The 21,542-nt window shown below is 36.7% G+C and overlaps 2 protein-coding genes across 3 annotated transcripts in view; one reads left to right on the top strand and one right to left on the bottom strand.

The window, feature by feature from the left end:
• LOC117417120 (choline transporter-like protein 3) overlaps nucleotides 1-4,128 on the top strand; it is a 26,457-nt gene extending 22,329 nt beyond the window's left edge. For both annotated transcript variants that reach the window (XM_034028951.3, XM_059034868.1), the window contains one exon: nucleotides 3,575-4,128. In XM_034028951.3, coding sequence (XP_033884842.3) covers nucleotides 3,575-3,586 — 12 coding nt within the window. In that variant the 3' untranslated portion in view covers nucleotides 3,587-4,128. The remainder of the gene's footprint in view (nucleotides 1-3,574) is intronic.
• Nucleotides 1-21,542, bottom strand: part of LOC117417121 (calponin-3-like) — a 22,823-nt gene extending 1,281 nt beyond the window's left edge. The window contains exons 1-6 of the mRNA XM_034028953.3: nucleotides 21,318-21,542; nucleotides 6,300-6,424; nucleotides 5,946-6,012; nucleotides 1,258-1,395; nucleotides 314-430; nucleotides 33-179 (exon numbers count right to left, since the gene is read on the bottom strand). Coding sequence (XP_033884844.1) covers nucleotides 33-179; nucleotides 314-430; nucleotides 1,258-1,395; nucleotides 5,946-6,012; nucleotides 6,300-6,424; nucleotides 21,318-21,374 — 651 coding nt within the window. The 5' untranslated portion in view covers nucleotides 21,375-21,542. The remainder of the gene's footprint in view (nucleotides 1-32; nucleotides 180-313; nucleotides 431-1,257; nucleotides 1,396-5,945; nucleotides 6,013-6,299; nucleotides 6,425-21,317) is intronic.

Genomic DNA, 21,542 nt, shown 5'->3' with positions numbered 1-21,542 from the left:
GAAGGATGATGTGTTTCAAGATAAACACATACCTGGCTTGCCCCTTTGTTGGTTCCCATCTGCAAGCTGATGGTAGTCTGATCATATGGTTTGTCGGTCTGTGTCTTTGGGTCGTAAAGGTGTCTCCTGGTCCCATATGCAGTCATACCGGCCTGGCTGGCACACTTGTTAGTTCCCATCTGCAGTTAAGGACATGAAATAAGATTTAGGTCTAAATTGAAATAATACCTGCACTGAGGCCCAGAAACACGGAATTATACTACACCAGTCCTACACATATGAGAATGGAATATCCCATAAAACAAACACTCACCTGCAGTCCAATAACACACTGGCCAGCCTTCATCTTTTCTTCATTAAAACACTTTTCTTGTTTGTCTGCATATTTCACTCCAATGTCAGTCTTTGGATTTATGCCTTTGGTCTTCGCCTAGTAAGTTAAAATGACAATAATGATTATAAACCAATAAAGGCTTTACTGAGCAGATTAACCCTTTGCGGTCCATTGTCGGACTGGGTCCAACATTGCAATTATTCCTCTCAGATCCTTTGTAGGACTGGGTCCGACATCATTATAGCAACGCAAAAAACGGGTTTCTAGTCGTTTTTTCTCCGGAAAAAGCCTAGAAAACCATTCAGTTGCCGAGTGGGAGCGACAGGAGCAGAGACAAGTCGAAAAAAAAAGGCGCATCTCATGAATAGTCATACATGGCCCTGGTATCAGATAACGGACGGTCGTAAGTGAACAAGCTGGCTGCCTGTGAATCAGCGCACAGAGAACACAGACATTTGCAGAGCTTTTTTGAGATGTTATAGTAATAAAATAATGACTTGGATCGCATTATTGAGGAGTTTGGTGATGAAATTGAGTGATCAGGAGATGATTGATCGGTATGTACGACTATTATTATTTATTTCTTACATAGGTGAAAGCTATAGCGAACGAAAGGGTGGGGCGGGGCTGGAGATGCCTAGTGAGTGCTTTGTTGATATGCAGGGCCATTTAAACCCGTTTGACTGTGAAAAAAAAAACTTTTAAACAGCACGTCTAAAATTAACTGCGCATGTGAAAATAAATTATACCTGGCGTGCCTGACGCGCAGTTAATAAATGGACCGCAAAGGGTTAACCCCACCACAACCCAGATTAGAATGTATAACACTGAGATGAAAAATGAAAAGGAGCATTCCTTGTCTCAATTTGTTTATTTACCAATTACTCTGACTCTGAAAAGTTTTAGAAAAACTTTGCACATACCATACTGGCCAGGGCCAGAAGCGAGGTCTGGACTTGGGTCAGGTTCCCAGACTCAAAGAGGTCATTCGCTTCAAAGATGTCATTAGGCTTCATCCCATAGGCTAGAATGGCTTTGATGAAATTCCCAAGGTTCTCCAGCTGTGAAAAAAATAAAACAATGCAGTCAGAACTGTGGCCTAACAGCACAGAGACAGATCTGTTTTTTTCAAAACATGTTTGTCAGTTGTCTTTAATACAGAGCTTTTTTAACACTAGAAGACCCGGAGATATACTCATACCTAGAAGCGCCGCAGCAGTCTTTCTGACAGCTGTATTTAAAACACTGTAAATAGTATAATGAAAGGAGAAACAGATATAATTAGTCTTTTTTTATTGAGTATGTCCCATAAACATCTGAACAACCAAAGCATACATATGAACATTTATTTTACATTTGAAAGCAAGAAAATAAAACAAACATCTGAACAGACATCGGTTACAACATACATATTTATAAAACTGAAATGATAGCAGTACATTTAACTTTTCAACAGAAATCGGTTTATAATCAGATGGGCAAAAGCAACTGAACAACGTAGATAAATAAACTTAGAAGAAAACTTTACAGAAGCGCATCAGCAAACAAGTTATAAAAAAAAGTATTTTTTTCTCTCCCACAAAAGGGTATTCCTTTACCTTGAGTCTAAGGCTGTTCACAATCAATAGAGATAATGTGCTTCTCCACGCCGCCTTTCTGCAGAGGGCACAGCTGTCCGAAGTTTTATTTTTATTACACTTGCCAACCTGGCATTGGCATCTCTTATGGCTCTTAGTGGGGTTGCCAGCTTCAGCTGTGGGTACACGCTTGGCAGTCTCCCTCTGTTCCAAATGCTTCTTGCAAAGTTCCTGGGTTAACTGTAAAAGTCTCTCCTTGGTAAATTCTTCGCCGTGCATTCTTTGTAAAGCACCCAGGAGTTGATGGCTGCTAGATCCATTACATTGTAAAATACCTAAACCAGCCACCGGCGGGAGCCAGCTTTCACAGAATACTTCCGTGCCATCTGATTCAAAACATCAACTCCATATTTTGTTGCTTTGTAAAACTCCACGTTCTGTGTAATCAAAATAAAATTGTTTTCTGTGTGGCCATCAATGTGACTGCTCCCGGGGCTTTTAGGTATAATGTAATGTGTCTCCTTTATTTCTGCACTCCCGCATTTCATGCTTTGTGAGAATATTTAATACGGACAGAAAGGTACATGAACACTAGGGGTGGGAATTTCGAGTAATTCAGTGCTCGAGTACTCGATTGTTAAAAATTTCGAGTACTCAAGTACTCGAACCTAATGCCAGACAATATTATTCTACATATGCGCCACAAAAATTACCACATTAACACAGGAACTGCCGCAGTTATACTTCTACCTCAAACCGCTGCGGTTCTAGTGTACCACATATAAAGTACTACTTCAAAAAATGAAAACAATATAATAAAATAAACATTTTAAAAGAAACTAGTGTGTAAACAGGTATATGTACATACAAAACTGTAAAAACGAATGTAGTTTTTAATTTAAAACAAAAGTAACGGGTTAGCTCTTGCGTGTGTCATTCAGTGCAGCACAGAATCCAGGTTGAGCTCCTGCAGCTTTGCAGTTTTCTGATCAAAATGTTTCTGCTGAAGCGCTGTGGCAAGCTTCAAGATGAAATCTCTACTACTGATATTTTCCCTGGTGCATTCCTTGCACAAAAACGAAGGAATTGATGGCTGCTAGGTCCAGTAGAGATAAGAGGAATATTGTAGCATTCAAAATAAAAAAAAACATGTAATTAGTCAGTCAAAATTACGGCTTTGATGCGAGGTGGGCGGGCTTATAACTTACTTTCGTGATCCTGCCTTTCAAACGCGGTATTTATTGAGGAAAATTCATAAACGGACCACCACATTTAGACACACAAAAGAGGCTATTTAAAATTACTAAATCGGGTAACCTAGTAATTAAAATTTGAAAACCTCAACCCGTCAAAATGACTTGGCTAGCGTTAAGGTGGTATACATGAATGAAATATTGTAACGACCCCTGGTCTTGAGGCTCAAAGCAGGAGACGGAGATGGGATTCAGGCACTAACAAAACTACTTTATTAATTAAAACAGGGTCCGTAACCTAAAAACTCACTCGCTCTATTCCACACACACAGGCTCCGGCTTATGGCAAGCCATCGGGGCCATAAACGTATTAACACAACGCGTAAGAAAGTGTGGAGGTGGGGGAAAATCAGTTAGCATATTTATTTTGGCACATTATTTTCTGTTAGATAATGCTCTCTTGTTCACAGCTCCCAGTGTGATGTGAACCTGTGTTTGTTTGGAATGGAGGCCGACACGCTGCCAGCAGGACTATTAGCAACTGGACCCTGATTCGGCGGGTGGTTGGAGAATACAAAAATGAAACAAAGAGCCACCTAATATAAGGGCGCATCCCTGCCTGCGCTTTTGGTCTTCACTCTGTCGTGTGTGTTTTGAAACAATAAGTATAAGTATTTTAAAAGGCATTGGGTTTTAGAGAAGTGCTGGAAATGGGGGGCGTATTGGTTTTATTGTTGTTTAGTGAGCCCCGTCTCCTCGATTGTAGTGAGTCGCACTGCCCTTAGTTTTAAATGGAAATCTTGGAAATCACCTGTATTTAATAAAACGATGTTCATTGCTCGACATAATATTGTGGTCTCATTTCTCTTCTGGTATTCTGCCTGGCTGATCCCACCCCGAGCAGAAAGAATCAGTGCCCCTCACGGGTGCTAGAACTTTTATAGTACAACTGTTTCAGGTAACTTCTTTCTTGTACTACATCTTATTGTGTATGTGTGTGTATATATATATATATATATATATATATATATATATATATATATATATATATATATATATATATATAAAAAAAAATCCCCCCCTCACATCCAAACTCTGTTGCTTCAAATAGTAGCCTAGTAGTGTACTGATATTCCTGGAGTTTAAATATTGTCTTAGACTTTTAATTGAAGATTACAAGTTTTGTTTTTTTTTTTAATTAAATGATTCCTTTTTTGTAAGAATATTCCAAGCAGAATGATCTTTGTAAATCAGGCTTATTTTAAAATATGGAATAGATAATTAAGTCCATTTACAAAAGTTACAATTGTTCAGCACTGCCATTTGAACATTAAAATCTAAACGGTACGAAAATAAATGTTACAGTATATTTCTGTCTCCACTTAGGATGTCTACCCCCCCTCCCCAGATAAATTTGGAATTTACGCAAATGAGCTATTAAAAAATAAACATTTAAGTTGCAATATCATGAATTCATTTGTAAATTAGGCCTATTTTATGCATGAGACCTTATCTACCTACAAAAGTAAAAAAAAAACTTGATTGGCTGTTGCGTGACTCATTACGCCCCTAAACGATACTGTCCCCCCATTGGCTCTTTATGCTACGCGTAGCGTAAATTTCACTACGGGTTGGGTTTTAACATTATGGCCCTTTTGGCGTTTACCATTGTTTTTAGGACATGTAGCCTAATCACAGTCTTCTTTGTGTGTTGAACACTGGTTCTCATTGGTCACTTTCTTATGCGTTTGTCAATATGTTTTTGGCCCCGATGGCTTGCCATACCAGCTCTATCAGTCCCCTCACACAGAGAAGAGAGCGGACCACTACTCTCATGGGGGGATGGGGGCCAGCAAAGGCATCTAGATGACATGGTCCGCACCCAACAGCGGCTCACACACCCACACTACCGAAACTATTGGTATGATCCCACCCTGGAAAAATACAAATAATGTAAATGCACAGGATCAGATTAAACAAAAAAGTCTGCCAACCTGAACTGACGGGGTCGCTACAATATATTGAACTTGCATTCATGGAGAATTATTTACCCCACCCCTAATGAACGCGCAGGCCCATATGTGTTACACGAGTAGAGAAAATTAAAGATAAACACCAAAATGACTGCTGCGGGGCTTCTAGTGTTAATAGTTTTGGTCTTCATCTCATTATCAGTAAAGCGTGTGTGTGTGTGTGTGTGTGTGAGAGTGAGGGAGACTACAAATTCACATACCTGTTTATTTTTATTAGGTGAATATTGCCAGGTTAGGATTGTATGTTGCATTTTGTTTATGTATGCGTTTTCTTTCGGACATGATAAACTGGCAAAGGAGGACAATCCAGCCAAGGACAAGCTCATGAACGCAATCTAGTCACACTACAATAAAGGACTGATTATAATTCATCACTTTCTTACAACTCTATCACGCAATAACTTTAAGGCAACATGCTTAAAATTGGGAAAAATCACTGGAACAATCACAATTCAGAACTAGCCACTGGGTATGTGTATATTTCAGTCCAATCGCTTTAAAATAAAAAGGGAAAACACCTCGTTTGAGCTTATAAATCAAAGAGAAGGCAAAGTCATTCTGGGTTTTCCCCCCCATTTAAATACAAGTACATTTGTTTGTTTTTTGATGTAGTGTTATCAGATTCCAAATTACTGTTCTTAAGAGTTACATTAGAAATGGCTGCAAGGCACAATGCTTGCATACCATCTTTGCAAAAAAGCTTTTCAATTTATTTAGATTATTTTTAAAAAACTGTATTGAGTGGATCTCATTTAAAAAAAACTTTGTCCACTTTGAAGTTAATGAGGTTTGTGCATGCATTTCTTACCTTATGCCAGTTAAGTTGGGAATGGTTAATTTTCTTCACCGATCCAGGCTGAAGTTTGTTTATCAATCTAGTTTAAAAAAATAATAGTAATTATATAAAATATAATATGTAGTTTACCATTTGCATCTATTTAATATACCTCCTATCTTACCAATGTCTCTAGGTCTATACCTAATATGTAAATTGACAAACAAAAGTTTAAACTATTTTTATATCTGTTAAAGAAATATTAAGGTCCTACTACATCTACCATGTAATATTTTGCATAGAATAGGAGTTGTTAAAGAAAGTTAGGATGTGGTATATGGAGCTAGCGTGACAGCTCAGTGAGACAACAGTGCTCTATATACTCACTCGCAGAGGATAACCCCGTCCTTGAGGCCCTTCTGGAAGCTTTCCCCCCCGATTGGCATGCCAGTGACGTCCTCGATCCAAACACGCAGCTCCTCCTCCTTCTGGGAGTCATATTTTTGAGCTATCTGTGGGCAGAAAATTAAACTAAATTAGTGGCTCCAGACCAATGCGGAGTTCAGTTATCGAATAACCTTTCAATTTTTTCTTATAAAATCTTCAACAGGTTATCCACTTCACATCTAACTGAGAAATTGGAGGTGCTAAAAAATAAAAATATATCTTTTTGATTACGGAAACTTTAACAGGTATTATATTGTACTGTTTTGCACAATTGCAAATTATATATATTATATATTATATATATATATATATACACACACAGAGTATTATATTATATATATATATATATATATATATATAAAATATATAATTGGGTGCAACGTAATTAAAATGTTCACCTACTGTTACACTCTCTGTTAAAAACTGCTGCTCCCAGTACAAGCCACAGAGGTCAGAGAACCATTGTAAACTCAGATCAGAACATGGTCTTATTTGAAGTGCTTTTTCAAACTCTAAATATAAAATGACTAAAGCTAAGGTTTACAAAATTTAAAAAAGGTAAACTATTAAGGAATGAAACAGAGACTACCAGAAGTAGACTGGAGTAAAATAGAGAAAACATCCACAGAAAAAGGATGGCTATTTTTCAAAAATGTAGTACTAGATGCGCAAAACAAATACATCCCAAAAAGCAGACAAATCAAAATCTAAAACAAAATGGCCAAAATGGTTTAATAGATAAATTAAAAATATATATATTTAGAGAAAAAAGGAACTTTACAGAGAGTTTAAAAGGGACCAAGAACAAAAGTACACAGAAAGAGTACTTGAAACTGCAAGCGCAAGTCAAAAAGGCAGTTAGAAAGGCCAAGAGAGAGATAGAAATGAACATTGCCAAGGTGGCTAAAACCAATTCCAATATTATAAAACAGCAAAAGAACATTCAAGGAGGAAGTAAAAAAAGAGGATACAAATGGCAACATTATAGATGAAGAGAAAAAATAGCAAATATATTAAATGATTACTTTTCACAAGTTTTTACAAAGGAAGATATGGACAGCATGACCTGTTCCTATACAGTTTTAAATAACTTTAGCATAACAGAGGCAGAAGTGTTAAACGGACTAGGCGCTCTTAAATTAAACAAATTCCCTGGACTGGATGAGATCCTCCCAATAGTATTCAAAGAAATGAAAGAAGTTATTTACAAATCACTAACCAAGATCATGCAACAGTCTCTTGAGACAGGGGTTGTACTGACAGACTGGAGGATTGCAAACGTAATACCGATCCACAAAAAGGGAGACAAAACCGAACCAGGTAACTACAGACCAATAAGCCTGACTTCTATTATATGTAAACTTATGGAACCTATAATAAGATCCAAAATAGAAAATTACCTATATGGTAACACTATCCTGGGAGACAGCATGGTTTTAGGAAAGGGAGATCGTGTCTTACTTACGTGTTTGATTTTTTGAGGATGCAACATCGACAATGGATAACTTCAAAGCATATGACATGGTTTATTTAGATTTCCAGAAAGCTTTTGACAAAGTCCTGCATAAAAGATTAATTCTCAAACTGAACGCAGTAGGGATTCAAGGAAATGCATGCACATGGATTAGGAAATGGTTAACATGTAAAAAACAGAAAAGTACTGATTTGAGGAGAAACCTCAAAATGGAATGAGGTAACCAGTGGAGTACCACAGGGATCAGTATTAGGTCCTCTACTCTTCCTATTCTACATTAAAGAATTAGATTCTGGTATAGTAAGCAAACTTGTTAAATTTGCAGACGACACAAAAATAGGGGGAGTGGCAAACACCATTGCAGCAGCAAAGGTCATTCAAAATGATCTAGACAGCATTCAGAACTCAGCAGACACATGGCAAATGACATTTAATAGAGAAAAGTGTAAGGTACTGCACACAGGCAATAAAAATGTCCATTATAAATACCATATGGGAGATACTGAAATTGAAGAAAGAATCTATGAAAAACATCTAGTTTATGTTGACTCAAATGTCTTCATCTAGACAACGTGGGGAAGCTAAAAAAGTAAATAAATAAATAAAAATTGGCCAACAAAATGCTCGGATATATAGTGAAAAGTGTTGAATTTAAATCAAGGGAAGAAATGTTAAAACTTTACAATGCATTAGTAAGACCTCATCTAGAATATTTTGTTCAGTTCTGGTCACCTTGCTACAAAAAGGATATTGCTGCCCTAGAAAGAGTGCAAAGAAGAGCGACTAGAATTATTCCTGGTTTAAAAGGCATGTCATAGGCAGACAGGCTAAACATTTAAAATTAGTCAGTCGAACAAATAAGACTACACGGCGATCCGATTCAAGCATTAAAAGTTACCATATTACAGAAACATATTTCAAGATTTTAACCCTTAAGCTTTGTAAAATACCTGGAGATCTCCACCAAAGCTACCACACGCCAATCACCTATTTTTCGAAACGTAGAAACAAGATTGTAATGCTGGAATTTGAGTTCAAGGACAATGAACCTCTCTCTCTACACTCAGCCATGAATGCTGCAGTTATATCCAGTCACAGTCCTGTAAACATCAGATTCCTCAATGAACACTTTTGTAGAAGTATTTATTATTAACCTGTTGCTTTTCCTTTACTGTATATACCTAGCATTACCTTAGTTATATAGTGATATTGAATCTTCTCATCACTAAAGCTTATCTATCTCTATTATTTTTTTTATTCTACCTATACAGTATTATGTGTTAATGAAGGAGTAAAAACATTTGCTCTGATAGACTGAAACCAATTATCTGTCTGGTTATTCAAAGTCTAGACCGATATAGACAAATACAAATGTATGGTAAGCGAGTGACAGGTTCACAAGCTTACCGGTTTTATTATAAATTAGCTTAAAACAGTACTAGTCACTTCCAGGGTTTGGCTTATGCACTGAAATATAGATTATCAGATTGCCAATGAGGTACAGTGCCCTACCCCAGAGGCTCACCCGTTTGTTTGTAATGCAGGTGGGTTGAAAGCCATCACCATAGAATTGCAGCTTAAGGACTTCAATAAAAAAAAAGAGCTCATGCAGTGCAGACAGGCTGTCTGCTCTCTTCAACACTCCCACTGAGGACAGATCTGCTACTCAAGGACAGTGCCACTTCTGATATACTTACATTACACACCAGATTTCTATAGACTGGTACACAATCAGTTCCTTTTCTTTTTACCATTATTCCCTTGTTAAGAGTTTTTTTTAGAACCAAGCGGTTAAAATCATCTCATGTTTTAAGGTCATTGATAGTTGTATATTTGGGTCGTTACGGAACCTCCCCTTTACAGATACAAATCTATCATTAAGTGTCCCAGCTGGAAACAGAAAAATCTCATTATGGAACACATTTTGCTCATTAGTGAATATGCTCGCTAAAATTCCATTACCTCTGACCCAGAACGTTATCAATTATAAGGAAAGGCATTTGGGTCATTTACCAAAAGGAGAATTTAAAAGGACAACGTGCCTTCAAAATGCTGCTGACACTTTCTTTTGGACTTCGGATAATCTGCTGGATCATACAAAAGCTTTCACATCTGTTAAAATACAATTATGCATAGAAAGAAAAAACACACCTTATCCCTTACCCACTACAGATGTACCCACAAAGAACTGCAATAGCACATATCAATACAAACACAGCTTGATTCGATTTGGACACAAGACCTTCCTTAAAGATGTGTCTACTAATGGAGAAATACTTTGCAACATTAAATGAGAAACCAAAAGAACCATCTGGGCGCCTAAGGTTACAACTCTCCCCCTCACTTCACGAAAGCATCTGGTTGTAGTTCCCAGAACTTAAAATGTGGATAACCTGAAACATATTGCATGCACAACACTGCTGATTAAATGCATTTCTACAAAGCATTCAATATCAAAATAATGTCAAGATATTAGGCAGTTTTTGTTTTGGTATGTTTTTTTTTTTTTTCTTCACTGTGTGCTTAGTTTGGCTGCTGATGAAAGGCTTCCATGACATTCAGGAAATTGGAGTGGTTGTAGAAACTATCAACATGGAGAAACAAAATAATCTTTTCAGCACGGAGAATCCACAATGAATGATTTATTGATGCAATTGCGGATGATTTAATGAACTGTGATGGGCGCTCAGGAGTGAGAGATAAATTTGGCCGGAGGCCTCGTCCGTGGGTGCTCGACAGCTACCTGCGGAAATAATAAATAATTAATGCACCCTACAATGGCACGCTGCCACCTACCCCCCAAATATTGAAGAAATTAATGAAAATGCACAGCTGAGATACAGCCAGTCCCCCAGAGCATGACTGTGCTGGGGGAAAGAGCCCAGCGTCTCCAGCCCCACCACGCACCCTGCAGAACTAAATACAAACCGCTCAGCACTCAGGTAAGGAAAAACCCCTTACTCACATATTTTTAATTTTTGGTGTAGGGGGAAACCTCAGGGAATGTGCGGCTGAGGGTAACCCTTCCTCCAGGCTCTAAGCGGTCGACTCCCGTTTCGGCCTCCCAGTGCATGACTGAAGCCAAAACAAAAGCAGTGACATGGAAGAATAACACACAGAGCCTTTATGCGCTTGCTGATGACGTGTTGCTGATTCTCCTTCCAGAAAAGCAACCAAGTTTACAAATCCCACGCTGAAAAATCTTCCAACAGTTTGCAAAACTGAAAATCTCTTAAGGGTTAATCCCCAAAGTTTCCCAGAAATGGAATGTTCCAAATTTGAAGAACATAGCAGAAGAGTAACTTTACACTGATAAAATTATATGCTTGCATGAAATTCATACACAACTCTTAACACAAGCAACCACCTAAAAACATCTTATACGAGTCATATTAAGTACTTTGTACTAAATAGACAGTGACATGACTGAGTTAGTCCTTTATCACCAGTGCTGTAAAAACTAACTTGGTCCCTGCAAATGCTGGCTCATTTATCTGTGGTACTGGACATTCTCAGTGGTAACTCAATAGTCACCTTCTAAAAGTGACAGCTTGGCTTGCAATCAAGATTTGTACCTCCTAATTCCAATCCTGCCTCCCTGTGCTCTGCACGTGTCACTGTATGTGCATTAAATCTGAAACAGTTAAGAGCATAAGAAAGGTTACAAACGAGAGGAGGCCATTCGGCCCATCTTGCTCGTTTGGTTGTTATTAGCTTATTCATCCCAGAATCTCATCAAGCAGCTTCTTGAAGGATCCCAGGGAGTCCGCTTCAACAACGTTACTGGGAAGTTGGTTCCAGATTCCCACAATTCTTTGTGTAAGAAAAGTGCCTCCTATATTCTGTTCTGAATGCCCCTTTATCTAATCTACATTTGTGACCTCTAGTCCTTTTTTTTTTTTTGTTTGTTTGTTCTTTTCAGGTCGAAAAAGTCCCTTGGGTCGACATTGTCAATACCTTTTAGAATTTTAAATGCTTGAATTGGATCGCCGCATAGTCTTCTTTTTTCAAGACTGAATAGATTCAATTCTTTTAGCCTGTCTGCATATAACATGCCTTTTAAAATCAGGAATAATTCTGGTCGCTCTTCTTTGCACTCTTTCTAGAGCAGCAATATCTTTTTTGTAGCGAGGTGACCAGAACTGAACACAATATTCTAGATGAGGTCTTACTAATGCATTGTAAAGTTAACATTACTGCCCTTGATTTAAATTCAACGCTTTTCACTATATATCCGAGCATTTTGTTGGCCTTTTTTATAGCTTCCCCACATTGTCTAGATGAAGACATTTTTGAATCAACATAAACTAGATCTTTTTTCAGATTCCTTCTTCAATTTCAGCATCTGCCATATGGTATTTATAATGGACATTTTTATTGTCTGCATGCAGTGCCTTGTCATTTGCCATGTGTCTGCCCAGTTCTGAATGTTGTCTAGATGATTTTGAATGACCTTTGCTGCTGCAACGGTGTTTGCCACTCCTCCTATTTTTGTGTCGTCTGCAAGTTTGCTTACTATACCAAAATCCAAGTCATTAATGTAGATTAGGAAGAGCAGAGGACATAATACTGATCCCTGTGCTACACCACTAGTTACCTCACTCCATTTTGAGGTTTCTCCTCTAATCAGTACTTTCTGTTTTCTACATGTTAACCACTCCCTAATCCATGTGCATGCATTTCCTTGAATCCCTACTGCGTTCAGTTTGAGAATTAATCTGCCATAGACCTGTTAAAATACAATGTTAATTTATTCTTTAATCAAAAAATAGTCTATGCAGTATATAAAACCAAGCTTTAATTCTTTAGTCAGTAATGCAACTTTGTTGTCATATCCAATGGGACAGTGTGTTTCGTGGGGTAGGGTGGTATTTTACATATACCCCATGTTCTTGTACACAGCTCAAGCTGCAATTCAAAATTCTTAAAGCTTTAGGACCATAAATACTATGCACACTACAAAGAGCCAGTGTAAACATGAAGCTTTGACAAGCACTTTTGTTTAAACATTTGTATGTTGGATTTAGCTATGAAGAGTGTTGGCATAATACGAGAGCTTCAAACCACAGGACACAAGTAAAAAAAACAAACAAAAAAAATCACTCCAAGTACGTAGTATTAAGGAGTTAATGATAAATTAGAAATAATAAGTTATAAACTAAAGGTTTCACCTCAACCACCATGCCGTTTCCTAGTGTGTAGAGTGGGTGACGGAGTAACGGATTTGCGATAATAACTAAATAAATGAACACATAAATTCAATTAAGTCTGGGGTTGACTATCAATTTTTTCAGGTACTTTTCTGTATGTACAACTCCAAAATTATTCCACAGAATAGAACTCACAAAACAGCTAGTTGCTTTTTTAAACAATTCGACTCACACAGCACACAGGCAGCGCCACAGCAGAGAGACAGTTCATCAGCATAACACCCACAAAACCACCTGTTTTCCTGTTATCCAATGATCCAAATAAACATACAAAAACGTTTTATACACGCGTCATCGCTGGGCTTCTGGGTAATGTAGTTTCAAAGCAATCCATTATTTTTTATAGTAGAATAACAGCAGTAAAAGACTGCTTTGCGCAGGGTTTGTTTTTTGGTTTTTTTTCTTTTAAAAAGGTGCAGTTGCAAAGCAGAATTCCATTCCCAAAATAACAATTCCATTCCCAATGCATAATTGGGATTTCCGTCCGTGATTCCGCGATCGATTTTAGGAATAAAATATGAAATATTGTCCAACTATTTTCCGGGTAGACTTTTGTGATATGATTTTGTAGTTTCTTTGATTACAATAAAAAAATATATATCTAAATTTATGTTCCTATATATGTCTCGATCCTAAAATTCTAGGTGATGCAAAACTTTTGTCCAAAGGCATTTGAAGCTACTTAGGGCCATATTTTCAAAGCATTTATACCAGTCTTTAATTAACTCCTATTGTTTTTAACAGAGAAAAATTGTATACTGAGAAAAATAACTTAAGGGTGCTTGGGAGACTTTGCATTATGTCGGCTCATTGTTTGGTTCTGGCTTTGTCCAGTGAAGAGGTTTTTTCCTCTATCCAACAAAATAGGAGTTAATTAAAGACTGGAGTCAAAACTTTGAAAATATAGCCCTTACTCTTTAATAAACCAAAATTCAAAGTAAATCAGGTAGTCATTAACATGCACTTTCTAAAGGAGCCGGGTGTTCCTTGTTCTCCGTGCATAAAGTAATCATTTCCTTCAAGCAGACAGTCTCTAGGAAGCGAGCCAAAAATATTTTTCCACTCAATGTTATCGTCAAACTCTTGCTTTTAAAGAAATCCGGAAAGGCATGGCTTCATCCCGCAGGAATCAAACCCCAGACGCAGTCCCCCAAAGTATTTCCTGCTGACTGCGCACAAACAAGGCAACATCTGGAGAACAAGCTAAGAAAAATGACACAGAAGCTACAAATGGCTTCCGTTTCAAGAAGTAAAAGTACAAAATTAAACACTGCCTTACAATCTAAATAACACCACCTTTTATATACTCTATGTATGACACCCAAGGCTCTTACTACTGTAGTAAAACAAAACGCAGAGGAGAGCTGATTAATGTAAAAACGATTTCAGTAGTAAAATGATGTCTGCATGATTACAGAATTTCAACCACAGAACCCAACTCTGACCGGTTTTGTTTCTTGAAGGAACACTGTGTCGTGTGTAATTTGTCAAGTATCAACAACCCTATTATCAGGATTGTACCCAAAAGGTTCAGTTGTATTGTGTCTGCAACTCCTTTTATGCCTGCTGTCACAAAAAAATAGCTACCCGGACAGCATGCACCGTTTCCTAGCAAAATATCAGTCACCAAGTTACAAATAATCTTTGAAAACTGGTACGTCAAGGCTTATAATTAAATAATGTGACAATCAACTACACTGAACAGCATGCAAATTCCCTGCAAACTAAAGGATTACTGCAGACTCCTAAGTAGTATTTTGCTCATGTTGGAACCTCCATCAATTTTGCCACAAAGTCATTCCAGATGTATTTATCATAAGTGTGTATAATATCCTCCATATACTGTATTTGGTAGGGTTTGGATGAGGTAATGACCTATAGACAGAGTATCAAGTGGCACTTCAGTACATCTGCTATATAGCTTAGCTTTTATTTGCTGGTAAAAAACAATTTGGCAATTTGGAGGGTTTTTACTCATATTCATAAGGACTGCAATAGATTAACCATCACATGAAAGCCATAGGACTATGGGCTACCTCCTAGTAATTTATTAATAGCAGGTATTTGTTTATTGATAACAGGTATTTGACCGACTTGACAGAGTGAAACGTAACCTTTCAAATTTCTATTTCAGTTGTTAAAATAATGAGGATACAAAGTGCCAAACAAGCCTGACACAATTAATGCAGCTGGTATTTATGAATAATTAACATGCCTTGGAGCTCAACAGACCTGATAATGTAGTAATAGAGGGAATTTGTGCTTGATTCAACATCTAGTACAGTTCACTGGCCCTCTCCCTCCACTTTTTTCCTAAACTTACAAAACTAATATACCAAAATGTATATAGACATGCCCTAGATCTATGTCCATCTCCAGTGCATACCATTTCATCATAATGTGCCTACAATACTTCAAACAGTTGCTGATAAAGTTGTCATACCTTGTACTTATCACAATTCATTTTAGGTGTGGATGCTTACCTATAATTTTGACCTCGGTGACCAATCGGAATAGTCCAACACAAAATTAGAATGACCCCAAATGTGCCGTTGTCAAGGGACTTGTATTCCCCTGAGTAATGGTGCAAAAATCCTGACCTTCTCCAGAAAGAGCACATTTGGTCCTAAAACATTGCTCACTTTTTTCACCAGGGAAACAATGATTTTATATTGAGTCTCTGTGATGTCATATGCCACTAGAATCAGTCTGTTCCCAGCACACATTTTCCAAACATTATTTGCGCCACAATTAGTCGTATTGTGTCAGCCTGCTTTGAGCTTGTCTGCAGGAGCCCTGAATGTGCCACTTCGGAGAACTGGCATATCAATCAGTGAAAGGCTTAAAATGATCTCAGTTAGGAAAATATCTGTTCTAAATTGACCTTTGAGTTACGGAGCTTTACTGAGAGCTTTCCATTATGTAGATTTCAACAATGAACTTTCCTAAAATTGAATTATTACAAATACTTTGGCATTGAACTAATCCAGAATATTTCAATACTTTGTGCCATAAGACTTTACTACTATTTTAGAATCTGTTTTATTCATAAAGGTTAAAAATCTCAGCAGGGATAACTGATCACATTGATATCCAAAATCTGTGCATAATGTGCATATTGTATTCTTCTGTAAATACAGCATTCATAAGCACTGTTTTAGAACACGGTTGTAACACCAACCTACAGCTCTAGCCAAAAGTTTGCATCACCTAGAATTTTATGATTGAGACATAATAAAAAACAGAAACTATATGAACATAAGTTAGATCTTTTTAACATCGTGTAATCAAAAAAACTACAAAATGATATCGCAAGAGTCTACCAGAAGCCATAAAAGTAATACGGCATTTCATGTTAGATTTTATATTTTTCAACTTGTCAGTTTCTTTTTTTGTCTTTTTTTTTTTTTTTTTTTTTTTAAATATATGGAAAATGGTATATAATTCAATATGTTAATGGAACATTATTCGGCAGGTTTTATTCGACTTTATGAAGAAAAATGAGTTAATTCTATAGGGTGCTGCAAAAGTTTTGCCCATAGCTGTAGTAAGCGCCATAATTCAGTAACTTTAAAATAATAGCAAAAAAGAATTAATGCGCCAGAATTCCATAGGAGTAACAAAGTACATTAAATACATTGCAAGCATCAAATTATATTTTAAAGATTATTCACAGATTCAGAAGAATTCCATTGGAACACCATAGGATAAGTATTTACCAGTGGGATTATGAATGCTGGCCTCGCCAATCAGAAGTACTAATAAAACACTGTACCATTTGTTTAAAGGTTAAATTGGGATTACTAGTCTTGCATTTTATTTAAAGTGTTTGCTTTTAAAAACAGCAGATGCCATGCATCATCTTCAGCAGGGGCAGTCTTCTCCCACACCCTCACAACAACATAGAGTTCAATAACCTTGATCCAAAAATTAGAACAACCTCGTCCGGACCCTCTCATATTTATGACTAATCCCACAATAATGGTTTTGGGAACCCACTTCCACGTCTAGTTTTCAGAGGCAGTACAGGCTTAAACCTTGATTATGCCTATGTGTAAATTTGTACAGACACACTCTGGCTAGCTTGAAACTGGAATGTTTTTTTTGGTTTTTTTTTTTTTTTAATGTCAACAGATTGTGTTTAATAATCTCATCCTCGCTAATGGCATTCAAGCAGTGTACTTAGCGAGCTCGGGAGGAATGTACTACAGGCCTCTTATTTAACTTCACTGCCTTGTTATGTTACTAACTACCAATGCAATGTCTCTTCTCAAGGCCATTTTTCAAAGGAAGATGTCTGAATGGGACTCCATTCACAGTCCCTTGGCTAGTGTCCAAGCAGCAATTTAGCAACCAGATGAGAAACATGAGCAGATCAGAGATCACTGCAGGAACAAGCAGACATTTTTGGAAAGCTGCAGATGGATTCATCCATTTATTATCATTTCTTTTGAAGAAATTGCCTTTTTTTCCCTTTTACAAAACAAAACCAGTCCACATTCCTAACTAAACACTATTTATAATGTATTAAAATTACCTGCTAAACATGTACAGAAAAAATGAAACACAAAACACACTGTAAAGACTACAAGTCATACTTTCCAGGGAAATCCTCCTGATCTGTTTCAGTGATCTGCTATCCGACCACATGGTACATTCTGAGTCCCTCTATACAATACAATAATATTCACATTTTTTAATGTGTATGTTTTCACTATAAAGGGTTCACATTTGAGGTGTTTGTTTATAGTTCAGTGTTTCATCTTTCTGTCCTGCCCTAGGGATTAGGTGGCAACATGCCATCTTCCTCGATGATTAAAGCCTTTTCTGAATCTCTTTATTCATCAATTTGTAAAATTCTGCTTCCAGCTGAATATTAAACTTGTGACTAAGAAAGAGCCTACTGCTTCACCCTCTTTGCACACTATACTGTATTTACCAATTACTTTACCCTACTGTATGTACATTGCATCCTGTACACTGGATATTTAATCAGGTGGAGTAACATATATATATATATATATATATATATATATATATATATATATATATATATATATATATATAGAGAGAGAGAATATATATATAGAGAGAGAGAGAGAGAGAGAGAGAGAGAGAGAGAGAGAGAGAGAGAGAGAGAGAGAGAGAGAGAGAGAGAGAGAGAGAGAGAGAGAGAGAGAGAGAGAGAGAGAGAGAGAGAGAGAGAGAGAGAGAGAGAGAGAGAGAGAGAGAGAAGAGAGAGAGAGAGAGAGAGAGAGAGAGAGAGAGAGAGAGAGAGAGAGAGAGAGAGAGAGAGAGAGAGAGAGAGAGAGAGGAGAGAGAGAGAGATCTATTTAATATTCTGCATATAGTTATGTTTCTCTCCATACTCACTATTGCCCTCCAAAGATTCAGAGTACTTGTGTGTTCCAAGAGCTGATCTCTATCAAAGGACAGACAGTGGTCAGGTGAGCTTTTCTTATTAGGAGCTGGTGACAAGAACCACGCTGGCTTCCCAGCTCACGTCAAGGTTACCTGAAGTATTATTTGATAATGATAAATACTTCATATTAAGAATAAGGGAATGAAATTAGATAAGTATGAAAGCAAAATACAAAGCGAGTTCTTCAAAGACAGGCCTTCTTGAAAGGTTTGATTGACATGTAAACTCACATACAGTTCCTAAATGACCACATCATTGCATTTCATTTTCCACTTAGTCTTCATACATTACAGAGAACTGATTCGAATGTTGGCAAGCCACAAAAGATTTCCTTTTAATAAAAAGCGATATGCTTTTCAGCCTGCTGGCAACTACTGTGAAAAATACTTGGATTTAGAGAACTCATTTATAGAAAAGAAATGGCATATAAATTGTAAGGCCCATTCCTCCACTCTCTTCAGTACCTGCCAAAAACATGAAGGCCATCGTGGGCCAACTAATATAATCCTGTATGTTAAATACTGGCCAACAGATACATTTTTCCAAAATCAGATTTGGATGTGTTTTTTTTTTTTTTTTAAATATTAAATACAAATATTTATTAGGTGAAGGAAGCCGCTAACTGAAAGAGTTCTGGAACCAATTATTTGTGACCACTGTTTGTTAACAGTAAACCAGAAACTTGATTTAGAAAAATATTTGCACCATTTCTACAGTATCTGCTCATACAAATGTAAAGAACCCAGCACTTTAGTTAAAAACTAGGACTTTTCTTTAAGGCCTAATTTACATCTGAAAGAAGCAGCATTGTTTATCAGAATCTTTTTTTTTTAGCCAGTATGTCAAGTTTTGCTGTCATGTGTGAAGGTATTGGTACTTTAAAAAGAAACGTTGTGATGTTTCCATGGAGCTGGCCTTGAGCAGCACAGATCCCCACTCCCAGAAAAATGAGACGTGGCAGGTTTGGCATTTTCTGTTAACTGAGCAATTGCTTCTTGTTATGCGATTACTATTTCATGGTGGGCAGCAGCTTACAGTCACATGTGGCCTCTGCTCCTACAGCACTAGCTCCCAGAAAACCCATTAAAAGAAAGCCATTTGACTGTCTGGCTCTTATCTTGCTGTGAACTATTTTTGTCAAGACGTTTCTTTCTGCACCCGGACTCTGATAAAAATCAACCTCTGACTCATTATTATTATACTGCTTTCCTGTTGCTCTTAGGAATTCGCTTTGCACACACTTCTGCTGGGATATCAAAATAAAGATATTTCAATGTCTGGTATATTTTTATATATGTTAATAAAATGCACACCGTTTGGAGAAATTAAATATCATATTTTAATTCCTAAAAAAAAATTCTATTTAGTTACATCATGTACCAAAATTGAGCATTTTAAATTTCTTACAACATAACCTACAGTACAGCTTTATTTATTTTTTTATTTTTTTTAATTACATCAATTAAGCACTTACATTAAGATAAAACCTTGTACTATTCTAAAATACCTAATCCAGTATAACTGTATCCAACGTGTATAGTAATAAATAAATAAATAAATAAATAAAAAGTGCACCCCCACAACTAGCCTCCACTACTGCTTGCCTAGTGGGGCTTCCTCAGAAAAAATGGTGATGTAATGTTTCAAGAATGCGATAAGGAAGGAGAAAAGGTCCATACAGTGCAAAGGTTTTGTTGTCGATATTTTAGAAGTTAGACTTTGTTGTCGATATTTTAGAAGTTATACTTAATAGAACAGCATATCAGCAAAGATACTGTATTATAGGATATTTTTGGTTCCATAATTTTAATGAGAACTTCAGATAATGTGGGATCCACTTTTTTGTAAAAAAAAGTTTGTTCTTAGAAAGCAAACTACCCTTGAAAAAATAAAGGGTGTTTGTAAATCGTTTTGAAAACATTAACTCCGCCATTCTAAGTGGGGATCGGATATAAAATAATTCTACTAGATCACTGAAGATGGGGTTTCTGTAATTCTTGCTGCGTTTTGTAACTTGAATAACAATGGCCTGGTAATTAGGTTCATTCATAGCTTAGAATGTGCCTTCTTTGAAAAGAAAACTATATTATATATAATTGGTATTGATACTGATTAATGACATTGATTTCAAAACACACTACACGCCATTTACAGTAGTATAGTGAGAAATGGATGGTGTCATGCTTTGATCTTATATAAAATCACCATTATCTATATAATACATACAATAACTATTTTTTTTATATGGTGAACTGTATACATTGTCTCATTTAACAACTTTCCTGTATGTATTTATTTCAATAAATAATTATTTTTCTTGCCGCCCTTGCACAAAGTCAACAAAGGAGAGCACAACACTAGACTCTCTGACCAGCATTCATATACCACAAACAAGGGGTTTACAAATTAAACTTGGTATAAAATACAATCATTTCAAGAAGAGGAAAAAAAAGAATGGACAGGAACTCCAATTAATTATTTTAAATACTCACAAAAAAAATAAATTAACGTTAATAAAAGCAAAGGAACAATACAATGCTCTAGGTCCTGTCCTGGCTTAACCCTTACCCCAGCTTTCGTGCCTCGCATTATCAACAGAAATTAGGAAAAGTGTAAACTAAAACTCTAGCAGCACGGTCACATAGTTACACGACACGCACAAAAAAAAGTATAGTTTTTAAACGCAAAATAAACAACAGGATTCATATCAAAACCGTTACTTTAACTAAAATAAACTCCATGTTCGAGGTTCTCTCTCCCCTGCTCCATTATGAGCGCCCATTAATTAGTTCAACGGAAATAAATCTCAGTTGATGTGGGATGCAATTCCCTTTTGTTTGTTTTTTTCTTACCTTGCTTTTTACTTCAGCGGATAAACCGTACGCTGGTCCCCTGTTAAACTGAGTCATTTTTTTGTTTTGTTTTGTTGCAAGTTTGAAAAAAAACTGTCAATATTCAAATAGAACGTATTCTTCCTTTTATGAAATAAATGGTTCAATACGTTCCGTACGCTCGCCTATCCCGGTTACTTACTTCAGCAGATTAAAAATTGCAGCTCATTTTTCGAGCTGAAAAAC

This window comes from Acipenser ruthenus, chromosome 12 (genome assembly GCF_902713425.1).
Source record: "Acipenser ruthenus chromosome 12, fAciRut3.2 maternal haplotype, whole genome shotgun sequence".
NCBI classification, from domain to species: domain Eukaryota; kingdom Metazoa; phylum Chordata; class Actinopteri; order Acipenseriformes; family Acipenseridae; genus Acipenser; species Acipenser ruthenus.
This window is presented reverse-complemented; position numbering and strand designations above follow the sequence as displayed.